The 13,480-nt window shown below is 46.0% G+C and overlaps 1 protein-coding gene across 1 annotated transcript in view; it reads left to right on the forward strand.

Moving 5' to 3' along the window:
• Window positions 1-13,480, forward strand: part of OSMR (oncostatin M receptor) — a gene marked incomplete at its 3' end in the record, with an annotated part of 44,289 nt that overhangs the window by 27,413 nt on the left and 3,396 nt on the right. Inside the window, 8 exon segments of the mRNA XM_080701083.1 lie at window positions 1,538-1,614; window positions 3,362-3,584; window positions 3,929-4,033; window positions 6,761-6,874; window positions 7,475-7,654; window positions 9,005-9,109; window positions 10,608-10,781; window positions 11,409-11,576. Coding sequence (XP_080557209.1) covers window positions 1,538-1,614; window positions 3,362-3,584; window positions 3,929-4,033; window positions 6,761-6,874; window positions 7,475-7,654; window positions 9,005-9,109; window positions 10,608-10,781; window positions 11,409-11,576 — 1,146 coding nt within the window.

The following is a 13,480-nucleotide window of genomic DNA, read 5'->3' on the forward strand; positions in this document are numbered from 1 at the left end:
ACCACCTTAGGTTCAAATCTTCGCTTTTACATTTAGTTGACTTTGAGCAATTAGCTTAATCTCTTTGGGCTATAGTTTCTTTAGCTGGAACATGAGGTAATTAAGAATATCTGCTTCAACTGGACATGGTGGAGCATGCCTATAATTCTAGTACTTCGGAGCCTGAAGCAAGAGGATTGCAGATTTGAGGCCAGCCTCAGCAACTTAGCAAGACCCTGTTTCCAAAAAAAAAATAATAATAAAATAAAATAAGGGCTAAGGATAGAGACATCCCTGAGTTCAGTCCGTATTACCCCCCAAAACACACAACAAAAACAACAACAAAAACCCGATATCTGCTTCATAGAGTTGTGAAGAGAATTAGACGAGTCAACATACATAAGACAGTTGACACTGGCCTGATATGTAGTAGCCCTTCTAAAAATATTAGCTGCTGTTTTGTGTAAATGAGATTTCAATCCCCCTCCTGGTTTAATACAAAGGCACCCAGAGTTGACTTGGATTAAAAAACTGATTTGGTACCTGAACGTGGTGGCACATGCCTGCAGTTCTAGTACGTGAGAGGCTGAGACAGGAGGATAGCAGGTTCGAGGCCAGACTCAGCAACTTAACAACGCCCTCCCAACTGAGAGAAACCCCGTTTTGAAATAAAAATGAAACAGGGGCTAGGGAGATAGCTCAGAAGCAAAATTACCCCTGGGGTTCAATTCCCATTAACACACACACACACAGAGGACTGAAGACAAGAAAAGATTGGAACATTTACCAGATTGTTTCTGGGTTCCTTCTTAGTTTACTTTTTCTTCATTCCAGCAGTGTGTTTATTGCTGTCACCAAGTGCCAGGCCTGAGCCAGATGCTCAGGTTTTAAAACTCAAAAGAGCTAAGACCCTGACCCCAGGGACCTTGCAGTTTATTAGCAGAGAGACAAGGAAACACAGAATTCATCGTGTGCAGAGAGCGGTGATGGGGGAATGGGTGGCGGGTGCCTCGTGGGGCGCAGTAGGCAGCCGCCCGAGCTCCACAGCAGAGGGGCACAGGAGGCATTTCCGGGCTGTGAGTCCAGCGAGGGACCACCCTGGGGAATCAGGAAAGCCAGGGAGAGCCCTGTGCTTCCTGCCCCTAGGGGCCCTCTCTTCTTATGTTTGGCACATAGAAATAGCAATGACCTGAGCCTGGAAAATATAAAAGTGGGACAACTACCTAACTCACTTCCTGGGACTGATCCAACTGGCAGATGATTCCAGAATTCCTTAGTGGCTTCCAGAAGCTCTAAGGCCTGGCATTTATAAAGGCTTCTAGTTTCGCGTTGCATTCAGGGGCGGCTGATGTTTTTTCTTTAAGCACCTTCTACATGCCCTGACCGCAGGGCATGGCGCAGCTGTGGACAAGCGCATAGAAGTCACAGAGACTGGAGAGGTGACCAGCAAGCCGTGGGGAGGCGGCCGCCTCCTGGCCTTGGAAAACAGCTGAGGCCACAGTATGCGTCCTGCTGCACACTTAGGATGACCCGAGAACTTTTCTGTGGTTCATTTCAGCTCCCTCGGTGGCCCCTGACGTCTGGAGAAAAGTAAAGTCAGAGAACGGAAGTTGTAATGTGACCTTATTCTGGAAGGTAAGATGCGATACGCAGCCTCAAAAAGTCAAGTGAGCCGGGCGTGGTGGCTCACGCTTGTAATCCCAGCATTCAGGTGGCTGAGCAAGAGGATCGCAGTTCGCAAACAGCCTCAGCTACTACTTAGTGAGGCCCTTTGCAACTCTGTGAGACCCTGTTCCAAAATAAAGAATAAAAAATAGGGCTTGGGGTGTAGCTTGGAGGTAGAATGCCCCTAGGTTCCATCCCTAGTACTGCAAAAAACAAATAAACAACAACAGCAACAACAAAACCCAAGTGGCTTCTATTATGTCTTTGATGGTAAAACCAGGCATATTGGTGTCACATATTGGTGTCACCTACCATCAAGGAACGTTCTCACCATCAGCCCAGTGGAAGCACGTATGGGGGAATGCCATTCTACTTGCATCCCCACATTTCAACTACTTCCCTAACTGCCCGGGCCACTGACGGCCACATCCAGTTGCTAGAGCCTTTTCTGTAAGTTCTGCCCAGGCTCACCCCTAATTTTGCAGGGCCCAAGGCAAGGGTGTATGTGGAGAAGAACATACCAAATTGTAAAAATACTAATATTTAGCTATTTATATCATTTATACTTACAAGGTACAAGCCAAGCAATCAAACTATAACGTAAAATAACTTTTATTCTTCTCCCTGGTCTAATGTTCCAGGTCTGATAACCTGGAAGGCCCCCTGAGAAAGTATTTTATATCAAAACCTAATGCTTCTGGGAGCATTGGTCCTCAGTCCCCATCTCACTTTTTTGGCAGCTTCCGCAGGGACCTCTGTGTACACCAGGTGGACCTGCCCGGCTCAGGTCCAGGTCTGTCCTCACCCAGAGCAGACAGCTGCTTCCCAGGCCCAGGTATAGGGGTGTGTCCACCAGGCAGAGCCTGTCCTAGGGAGCGTAGGGCCAAGAATAGCCCCTGTATATGGGCTTTGGGGTGTGGGCAGGAGATTCTCTGTAACCTGAGGATCTTCTAGAAGAGGGAATGTGGGCTCCAGACAGGAGAGGGTACAGCTGGGCGAGGTGTGGGGCCAGGACCCAGGTGCTCTCTCAAAGGCCTCAAGGTAGCAACCTTCCTTCTTCTTTCCTTCTTTCCTTCCTTCCTTCCTTCCTTCCTTCCTTCCTTCCTTCCTTCCTTCTCCTTCCTTCTTTCTTTCCCACTGGGAATTAAACCCAGGAATATTCTATTTCTGAGTTACATGCCGAGCCCTATTTTATTTTTTCGTTTGAAACAGGATCTTACTAAGTTGCTAAGAGTCTTGATAAATTGCTGAGGCTGACCTGGAACCTGTGACCCTTCTGTCTCAGCCTTCCAAGCACGGCGATTACAGACCACCACACCTGTCTTAGGGTGCTGCAGTTCCTGTTCATGGGTCTTCCCTTTGCTGTTCCTTAGGTCTTTTTTGTCCCTCTAAGTTAAAGAGGCTTCCGTCCCCTTGTTTCCTGACCTGGCCCCTCCTCTCTGGGCAAATCTTGACAACATCTCTAGATGATAGGTTTCCTGACTTTGGTTAGGTTAGAATGTCTGATTTCAAGCTTGATAGAATTATTTTCTCTATTAAACTATTTGAATTGGCTGGTGTGTGTGTGTGTGTGTGTGTGTGTGTGTGTGTGTGTGTGTGTGTGTTTCTTACGAGTGTGTGCCAGGCAGTTGAGGGACCAGAAGAGATGAAAAAGTAATTACACAGAGTCCTTTCAAAGCAAAGCCCAATTTTAAATGGTTTGTCATTTTCCCCCCAGCCACTCTCAAAATTTCATGCCAATGGCAAGATTCGGTTCTATAACGTGACAACAGAAAACCTGGATAAGCCATTTGAGCTACAGCTGTACACCATCGCCGCATCAGCCAACCGCACAGAGCTCGCCTTTGAGCAGTGTTCTCACCAAATCCGCGTCACCGCCAACAACAATGTGGGCGCGTCCCCAGCTTCCGTGATGGTCGTCACCAGAGACTCTGGAAACGGTGGGTTGGTGTTTGATTGGTGTCATCTTCGTTTTCTGGGACAAGGCTGATACCAGTAAGCCACAGTGGAGACACTGAGGAGACAATGGCTGGGGTCACAAATGTCTAGCAGCCAAACACTGTCAGTCATTGCCTTCCGGACCATTTGTGCCAACTTGTTTCAGTGGGACAGTCCTCCCTCATGGTAAGAAGGGATCTCAGCCATGACTCAGGACATTTCTGTCTCCAGGTTCTTCAGCATGCTTGGGAAATTATATCACATTTATCCAAGTCCATGCAGTCCACACACAGTGTTTGCTGAGAAGTAGGGTTAGTGTTTCATTCTTTTGTGGCTTGTGAAATAGGGGTCACGTTTACCGTGTTTTCAAAGATGTCAGTCTTCATCACCTGTGAAGAGCCCATGAACATTTCCAGGGGTCACAAGGAGAGCCGACCTCATCTTTCTGGAGGCGCTTTGCCAACTTTGTGGAATGAAAGATGATAACTGGCTAATCTCCTAGCCTGTGAAAGAGCAAAGATGCTGGAAACGACTTCAAATGCAAAATCAATAGTGATATTAATTTCCTTCTTGGGAAAGCCATAAAAAGTTTGGATAGAGTAAATGCCCATGGTTGTGTGCTATGGAACGATGCAAACTTGGGCATAGGGCAGTCAGTAGTGGACATTCCAAGGTCATCCATGACCCTTGCAAGGTCACCCTTCAATTATGGCTATGATGTTTTTTCAGACCCTGCTTCTGAACCTACAGCATGTTGTGTTGTGGCAATTATTCAACTTCAGCTTAAATTTGGGTTAAGTGAGCCAGATTACAAGGTGCTATTGTTTTATTTTTTAAAAGAACTATCCAGCAGGGTGTGGTGGTGCACACTTGTAATCCCAGTATTTGGGAGCTGATACAGGAGGATCATGGTTTGTGGACAGCCTCAGCTACTTAGTGAGTCTCTCTGCAACTGTTTAAAAATAAATAATTAAAAAATGGGGCTAGGAAAAACTAAAAAAAAAAAAAAAATAGGGCTAGGGTTTTAGTTCGAAGGTAGAATGCCTCTGGGTTCAATCCCCAGTACCATGCAGAAAAAAAATAAAAAGAACTATCTACTGCATGTCAAATACAGAAAAAGAAATTAGTATTGCTCCACAGAATAGAAACTCTAGGAATGGTTTGGCAGGGCTGTGATGGAGAAGGAGGTGGTCAGCTGTATTGTGACTTTATGAGGAACAGAACAAGAAAGTGGGCATTTCATGCAGCTGGTGGGAGCTGATAGAGAAAGGCTGCTTCGCACGCGGGCCATCCAAAGTGGCACTGTTGAGTGACGTGGCCAGTTTTGGGGTGTTCTATGTCTGTGGGTGTTACCATGGCTTCCACTCCTATGTCATCCCTGCCTGCAGACACTTAGCCCTTCGCACGCCAGGCTCTCTCTAGCCTTCCTTAGTGGGTCCATGTTCTCAGGTCACTAGTGTGCATAGTCAGCCAGTGCTGTGAGAAAAGCAGTGAGATTCATCAAGTTCACACTGGGATGGAGTGGCTGCCAAAGGCCCCATTGCTCCTCTCTACCTCCTTCCCCCAAACATCCTAGGAGCAGCTTGCTAAGAGTTTTAACCCTACATTTGGTGTTAATTTTTAAGCCATAAAGTAAGCAAAGCTAAAAATGTCAGCCTCCATGTGAAGTAGAGTTGTTTCTCTAGTGGAGAAGGTTGGGAAGCCATATGGGTGGGATACACAGCCCTCAGCGGCTTTTACCCTGTACCTAGGGCTGCACATCTCTTAGTGTACGCCCAACCATTTACCAGAACAACTAGCAGCACCGCACGTTCACTCCAATGTGGGTGCAGTGGTAGTGAGGAGTGCCAGGTAGAAAACAGGATACCTAGCGGGATTTGAATTGCACATAAACAAATTCTTAGAGCAAGTCAGTGGGAAGAGGTGAAATTCTCTTGCCTCAAGGTCCAGGTGAGGCCCTGCTGGAAATCAGCGGAACTGGTCACCAGTAAAAAACAGTAGGAAAATAGCCTCATTCGATGTGCGTTGAGACGGTTGCCGTCGGACACCGCGTGTGTATCCTTGCATGTCCAATTTAGTGCAGGCCTGATGTCTTTTCTTTCGTTGTCATCTCCTCGATTCCCACCCTAATATATAGAAACTGTGGCTGATTCAGAGAGGTAGCTGCTGCTTTGGAGGGATTAAGCTGCTTTCGCTTTTCACTGAACAGGTAGTTTCTAAAAAACAGATTGTGCCGGGCGTGGTGGCACACACCTGTAATCCCAGTTCTTGGGAAGCCGAGACAGGAGGATCACAGGTTCACAGCCAGCCTCAGCAACTTAGTGAGGCCCTTGGCAACTTAGTGAGACTCTGTTTCAAAATAAAAGAATACCCAGGCATGCTGGTGCATGCTTCTGATCCCAGCGATTGGGAGGCTGAGACAGGAGGATCGCAGTTTGCGGACAGCCTCAGCTACTTAGTGAGGCCCCCTGCAACTCAGTGAGACCCTGTTCAAATAAAGTATAAAAAAATAGGGCTGGGGTGTAGCTAGGAGGTAAAATGCCCCTGGGTTCCACCTCCAGTACCATAAATAAATAAATAAACAAACAAACAAACAAACAAACAAATAAAATAGGGTCGGGGGTATAGCTCAAAGGTAGAATCGTCTCTGGGTTCCATCCCCAGCAGCACAAAAATAAAAATAGAAATTAAACAGATTTAGTAGTAGCCATTGTCCTAGGTCAAGGATCAGCAGCTGATTTTATTTATGTACTTATTTATCCACTATTTTATGGTGCTGGGGATTGAACCAAGGGGCATTCTACCTCTCAGCTAAACCCACATTCCTCTTTAATTTTTTTATTTTGAAACGAGGTCTCACTAAGTCGCTGAGAGTCTTACTAAATTGTTGAGGCTGGTTTCAAACCTGCGATCCTCCTGTCTCAGGCCATCAAGCACTGGGATTACCATGCCGTTTGCTTGTTTGCCTCTTTGTTTCTGCAGTTCTGAGGTTGGTGCTCAGGGACTTGCACATACTAGGCAAGTGCTTTACCACTGAGCTACATCCCAGCCCTCAGCAACCTTTCTGGTAAAGGGGAAGATAGTAAATACTTTGGGCTTGTTGGGTCATACAGCCTTCGTTACATATTCTATGTTCTTCTTTGTTGGCTTATTTGTTTTTTTACAAAACTCTTCTTAGCCCAAGGGTCAGATAAAAATGAGCCTCAGAGGCTGGAATTGTCTCCTCATCACCGTTTGCCAGCCCCTGTTCTAAGCGCCCAAGTCCGGTTGGGTCTCCGGAAGTCAAGACGAGGTGCGTGGGAAGGCCAGCTGGGAATATCTGCTGGGAAGTGAGAGGCAGGGAGGCATCTAGAGAATACCTCCCCCACTCAAGACCCTGTAGCCACTGATGAGTTAGGCTCTTACCAGTTAGATACTATGGTAGTCAGCTTCCCGTCACTGTGACAAAATACCGGCCACAGTCAACTTATAGGGAGGAAAGGTTGGTTTTCATTGGCAGAGGTTTTGTCAATGGTTGGTTGGCCTGTTTTCTTGGGGCCTGTGGCGAGGCAGTGCATCCTGGTGGGCAGCACAGGTTGGAGCAAAGTGGTGGCCAAGGAAGAAGGGAGAGAGGAACAGAGAGGAAGGGGCTGGGGCCCCAACATCCCCTTTTAGGGAACCTCTTCCCACGACCTAAGTTCCTCCAACCAGCACTCTCCTCTTAAAGGCTCCGCCACCTCCCAATAGCACCGTGCTCTGGGGACCAAGGCTTTAGCACATAGGCCCCTGGGGGACATTTCAGCTCCAGACTATAGCAGATACTTTGCACACATGTGCTTATTTTCTTCTCTAGAAACACTTAAAGAGCTATAATTAGTAAATCAGAAGCATGGCTCTGTTTGTTTCTGTACAGAAGAGGCTGATGAAGAAAGAATCAGAGGCACAGCAGATGGATTCATTCTGTCTTGGAAACCACAGCCCAGAGGCATCACCGGCTACGTGGTGGAGTGGTGCCAGCGCCGCCAGCTCCAGCTCTGTGATTTGCAGTGGGAGACCCTGGGTCCCAACTACACGAGGACAGTCATCAGCACCGGTGAGAACCTCTCCCCGTGGTGCCCACTTGGCAGCGATTTCAGTGAGGACCATGCTAAGCAAATTCCTTGTGAAGTGACAAACCCAGCACGGATCCGGGAGTTTAAATTTTACAAGAATGTATTCATAAAATGTAGCTCATAACATTTGAAATCTACTTTCACAAGGATCTAAAGTCCGGACCATTTATTATTTTGAAACTTATTCCTCTAAATGAGTGAGGGTTTTTTTGTTTGTTTCTTTTTTGTCTTTTGGTTCTGGAGAGTTAACCCAGCGGCATTCTAACTTTGAGTTACACCCGTAGACCTTTTTATTTTTATTTATTTATTTTTTGGTATTGGGGATGAAACCCAGGGGTATTCCACCTTCGAGCTATACCCAACCCTATTTTTTATTCTTTATTTTGAAACAGGGTCTCTCTGAATTGCAAAGGGCCTCATTAAGTAGCTGAGGCTGGCCACAAATTGCGACCCTCCTGTCTCAGCCTCCTGAATGCTAGGATTACAAGCGTGTGCCACCACACCCGGCTTTTATTTTATTTGAAAATAACTTCTCACTAAGTTACTGAGGGTCTTGCTAAGCTACTGAGGCTGGCTGCGATCCTCCTGTCTCAGCCTCCCAAGTACTGCGATTACGGGCGAGCTACCAGTGGTCTCAAATGAGCCAGGAGAAGGACATTCTAACAGTTGTCCAGACAGCTTTCACAAAAGCAGAAAAGTGAGATGTTTAGGACATAGTCAATCATCAGTGTTCAATTTTCAGTGAATCTGTGGAACTTGAACTCACTCCTCAGGCTGCATTTGTATCGGGAAGATGGCTAGTTTAGCCAAGTGAAAGGAGCCTGTTTGTGGAATAAGCAGGAGCAGCGGTTGGTGCCATCTACTGGGCTAAGGGGAGGATGCAGGAACTGTCCAGGTCTGGAGGCCCCTGCCAGCTTCAGGAGCTTGCAGGCTTCTGAGGGCAGATGGCAGGGGGCAGGCGTGAGGGTCCTGGGAAGTAGAAGCAAAGCTGTGACAGCCCTGAGCCATCATGGGAGAGAGGAGGAGTCAGCGGAGGGTCTGGCGGCTTCTATGTGTCTGATCTGACCGCACCTGGCTCTTCTCACGGCTAAGGGCATGTTTGAGAGTTCTCCCTGGAGAGGACAGCAGGGGACAAGCCCCGCAGGCTGAAGAGTCAGGTGCTTGCCACCCGGAGAACTCCAGGACTGATCAGGAGGGAGATGGTGGAAATGCATAAATCCTGGCAAGGGGGTTGGGTGGGGACCACAAATTAATTTTCAACCGTTTCCTTCTCAGAATGAATGAGAATGTCACTCGGTTTCATTGAAAACCTGTTGGGTCTTCTTCTCTAGATACTTTTAGACCTGGTGTCCGATATGACTTCGCAATTTATGGAATCACCACAGAAAGGATTGCTTATTTACTAGAGAAAAGAACAGGATATTCTCAGGAACTGGGTAAGTTTGAAGACTCTGTCTCCTGGAAAGACACATTCAGAACCATCCAGAGGCTGAAGGTTAGGAATTGTTCATACCCTCACCTGCTTTCCACGCTCCCATGTGTTCTGGGAATCGGGCTTTTAAAGTTACTTTTTAATCATACAAACATGAGACACTTTCACTAAAAGTGATTTATAAAATATTATGTAAACAAAGAGGATGAAGTCATTGCTAGTTTTAATACCCAGAGGCAAAAATGCAATGTGAGTACTTTACATATATCCTGGTATTCCTTTCCCTGGACAGACACATGTTTTTCAGTATAAATGGATCCTTTCTCTTTGCAGTTATTAAACTATGTTTTTGATCCTATCACTCCATATTATTTAACTGTGTCATCTTCATGACTGAAAAGTGCCCTGTGTATGTATGCATATGCCGAGTCACCTATGGCTGGATAGTTTAGAATGATTACAGCAATTTTCATGATAAACTATAGGATTTATCTTCAAGTATCCTGTAGTGTTAATGCTAAATCAATCAATTCTCATTCTCCCCCCCCCCACGCTCTCTCTCTCTCTCTTCCTTGGCCCAATCCCTTGTGTCTATCTGAATCATCATTTTAGCTAAGTCTTTGTTCATATCCTGATAATAGGATTTTTATTAAGTGGAATACTTGCATCAAAGAGTTTGAATTTTTCTTAAACATTTCTTTTTTGTTTCTCTAGTGACTTTTAAGACCTCAGACATGTTCTGAAATCACCCCTTCAAACTTTTCCCACGGCCCCTCCCTTCCCGGGTGCATCTTCAACCTGGGCCTCAAGCGCTACAGCTGGGCCCTGGGTGGCCTCACACGTCATCACACCAACTCTGGGCTTCTTTGCTTGAGCTTCTGTTTGCAGCTGGCTCTAAGACAGGCAGGAGCTGTGTGCTGTTGGTGTTTGTTCATACACGTGGCCATTGTGTGCAGAAACAGACCAGAGAGGCTTCAGAATAAAGGCGTGCATTTATCCCATGAAAATATAGGGTCTGCAATTTCTCCAGTGTCATTCGGATTACTTCACATTCCTCAGTCTGGGAACCGGAGCGCTTCAGATCCTCCTTGCCTCTTTGAACATAACCCTGCCTCTTCCTCCCCTCGCCATTCCCTTTGGCCAGTTCTCCAGCTGGGTCTTCTCTTGAATACGGTGTAGATTTCAAAAACAGAGTCAAGGCTAAGAAAATCTTTTAGTCTTTTCTTTTCTTCTTTTGCTGGGTGATCTTGTGCAAATTACTAAGTCTCTCTGGTCATCTCTTTTTGTGAAAGGGAAGGCTTAAACAAAAAGATTCCTCAGCTCTTTAGTTCTCATGAACCCTGTCGAGGTTTAAGTCCTCTGGGAAACAGGTAAAGCTCATCAACATGGCAAAAGCTTTTACAGCCTCCAGACCTCACTGCAGTTCTATGTTCAACTGACATAAATGTTCTGAGACTGTTTGCAAATCATGACTCTTTTCTTACCCTGACTTCCTTTCCCAGCTCCTTCAGACAACCCTCAAGTGCAGGTGACTAACTTGACGTCGCGCTCCTTCAATCTGAGTTGGGAGAATTATTCCACTGAGTCCCAACCCGGTTTTATCCAAGGGTATCATGTCTATCTGAAAGCCAAGGCCGGGCAGTGCCACCCAGGATTTGAAAAGGCTGTTCTTTCAGGTGATATTTATTTTTATTTATTCATTTACACTTTCAACATCTCATTATTCAAAATATTTTAAATCCCATGTGTCTGATTGTGGCTAAACTGAATGCCCCTCTCACAATTCTCTGATCAAAGGCCGTGTGTGTATGTGTGTGTGTGTGTATGTGTGTGTGTGTGTGTGTGTGTAGTACTGAGGATTTAACTCAGGTGCATTCTGTCTCTGAGCTGTACCCCCAGTCCTTTTTATTTTTTTGTTTTGGAGACAGGGTCTTGCTAGGTTGCTGAGAGTCTCACTAATTGCTGAGGCTGTCTTCCAACCTGTGATCCTCTTGTTTCAGCCTCCCAAGTATGAGGATTATAGGCCTATAGCACCACACCTGGCTTACATTTAAGTTTCTAGCAAGGTCTCACTGTCTCTCTCGAATTGGTATGCTCTTCCTGAATCAGCAGCACCCTTTGTTTAATGGATCTTTTTGTTCTCTGTGGCATCTCTTGAAGATTTTCCAGGGTGCCCAGGGAGAGACAACTGTAATTTGTTTTTTAGTTAAAGAGTTTTGGCAGTGTAGAGGCGGCAGGAGAACCAGTGTCTAACAAGACCTCTGCCACATTCATTAACAAAATCCTTTCTTTTTCGATCACAGACAGTCTGGTTTATTGCAAACACAACATCAGCGATCCAGAACAAAAAACATTCATTGTGGGAAACCTGCAGCCGGAATCATCCTTTGAATTTTTTGTCAAGTCATACACAAGTGCTGGCGAGGGCCCCAACGGAACTTTCAAGAAGGTCAGGACGACGGATGAGCACTGTGAGTTTTCCAAATCAAAACTCTCTCCCTAGGAGTTTCTAGGAAACTCACAAATTGCAGACACGTTGCCTTCGGCTCTGCCTAAACTTGGGCGTTCTCAAGGTTTTCTTTTGATCCAATCCCTGACTCTATCTCGTTCTCTTTGTTTCACACACACACAAAAATTGTTATACAGAATCCCACTCCAGAACCCAGGTAAGAGTGGTACTCCTGACTGATCCTGACCTTACTCTTGCCCCCTCAGCGGCCCCTGAGGTCCTCCTCTGGAGCTCAGTCTCTCATGGTCTGAGAGTCGCAGAGTACCTGCCATTGGCTCTGTCTGGAGCCAGGGCTGGGTGTCAGTGGAGTGGCCTTCGGTGCCTGGTCTTCATGGCTTCCTGCTTGCCAGGGCCTCCTGGGATGGTTAGTGACGGGTGGGGTGGTGCCAGACAGTGGCTCCATGCTTGTGTATTTGGAGAGGAAGGGATGTGGTGAAGTCCTGGATCTTTTCAAATGCATTTGCCTTGAAGAGAAGAGGAAGAATGGAAAGAACTGATCACTGGATAAACATATTCCCATGGCAAACCTTGACATCTGATGATTAGAAAGGTAGCAAGATATATAGACTCCAACAGGGGACAGCGAGAAAGAACATCTTCCTTGGGGCCTTGTGCAGACATTCCTCTTTGAAAAACAAGCAGGGCAAAGTCTTGCCTGTGTCCCCAGCTTTCCTTGACACTAGGTTGCTACACTGAAGGGCGCACACACACAGCTTCACTGGAAATGAAATAACCTGGAACAAGTTTAAATAATCTGAGTGGCTGACTCAAATCTTAGTCTCATTTGAGTTTTGGGCTTGGGCTTGAGACCCAAGGCCATGTTTTGAACTATCCCTGAAGTAGTGGGGAGTGTACCACCTACCAAGGCAGGCAGCCGTGTCCTTGTCACCATACAAGGTACTCCGGTCTGCAGTCCTGCCTGCTGTGACATCATCCCTACAGCCTCATCTCAGTGAAAGGATCTTGCCTCAAAACACAGGTGTATAGCCTGGTACAGTGGCACTATTAGGATCTGTAATCCTAATGCTTGGGAGTCTGAGACAACAGGCTTGCAGGTTTGAGGCCAGCCTCTGCAATTTAGTGAGTCTCTCAGTAACTTAACGAGACCTTGTTTCAAAGTAAAAAACAAAAGGTCTGGAGATTTAGCTCAGAGGCAGAATGCCCCTGGGTTCAATCTCCACTCACTCACACACACACACACACACACACACACACACACACACGCAAGTAAACAAAACAACAAAAAGCCAAAACAAAACTCATGGGCACATTAAAAATATTACATAAAATTATCTTTAGGCTCTAAGGTAGATGTGAAGCATAAGTGAATTTCCTGTTTAGATTTGTGTCCCATTCCAAGCTACCTCCTTATAAGGATGCAAATATTCAAAGATCTAAAAAAATCTGAAATAAAAAATTTTCTGGTTCTAAGTGTTTCAAATAAGGTTAATCTGAACTATACTATGCTTCACTAAAAGATTTAGCAAAACTGGTTAAAAATTTGGAAACTGTTAGGTCCTCAGGCTAGTTCCTAACTACATGTATAAAACCATAATTTAACCAAATATCAAAATCAATTGGAGTAGACAAAATGGCCAGCCTCGAAATCTAGCTGTTCTTAGTCAAAGAGATAGGAAGAGAGGGTTCTGGGGAAAAGGACTCAGGTGCTGAGGTGATTGCTCCAGAAGCCTCTTACCTTTCTGGATCTCATCTCCAGAAAACCATGTTGCCTCATTGCACTGGCTTGGTTATCTCCCCAGGTCCATTAAAAAGTGGTAACATTGCCCACCACACCCGAGTCTGCAGACCAAGCTCCATTTTTTTCCAGGACAGCCAAGTGTGTGAAGAGGGGAGGAAAGGGGAGAC

Source organism: Muscardinus avellanarius (assembly GCF_963383645.1).
Source record: "Muscardinus avellanarius genome assembly, chromosome: 1".
Taxonomy (NCBI): domain Eukaryota; kingdom Metazoa; phylum Chordata; class Mammalia; order Rodentia; family Gliridae; genus Muscardinus; species Muscardinus avellanarius.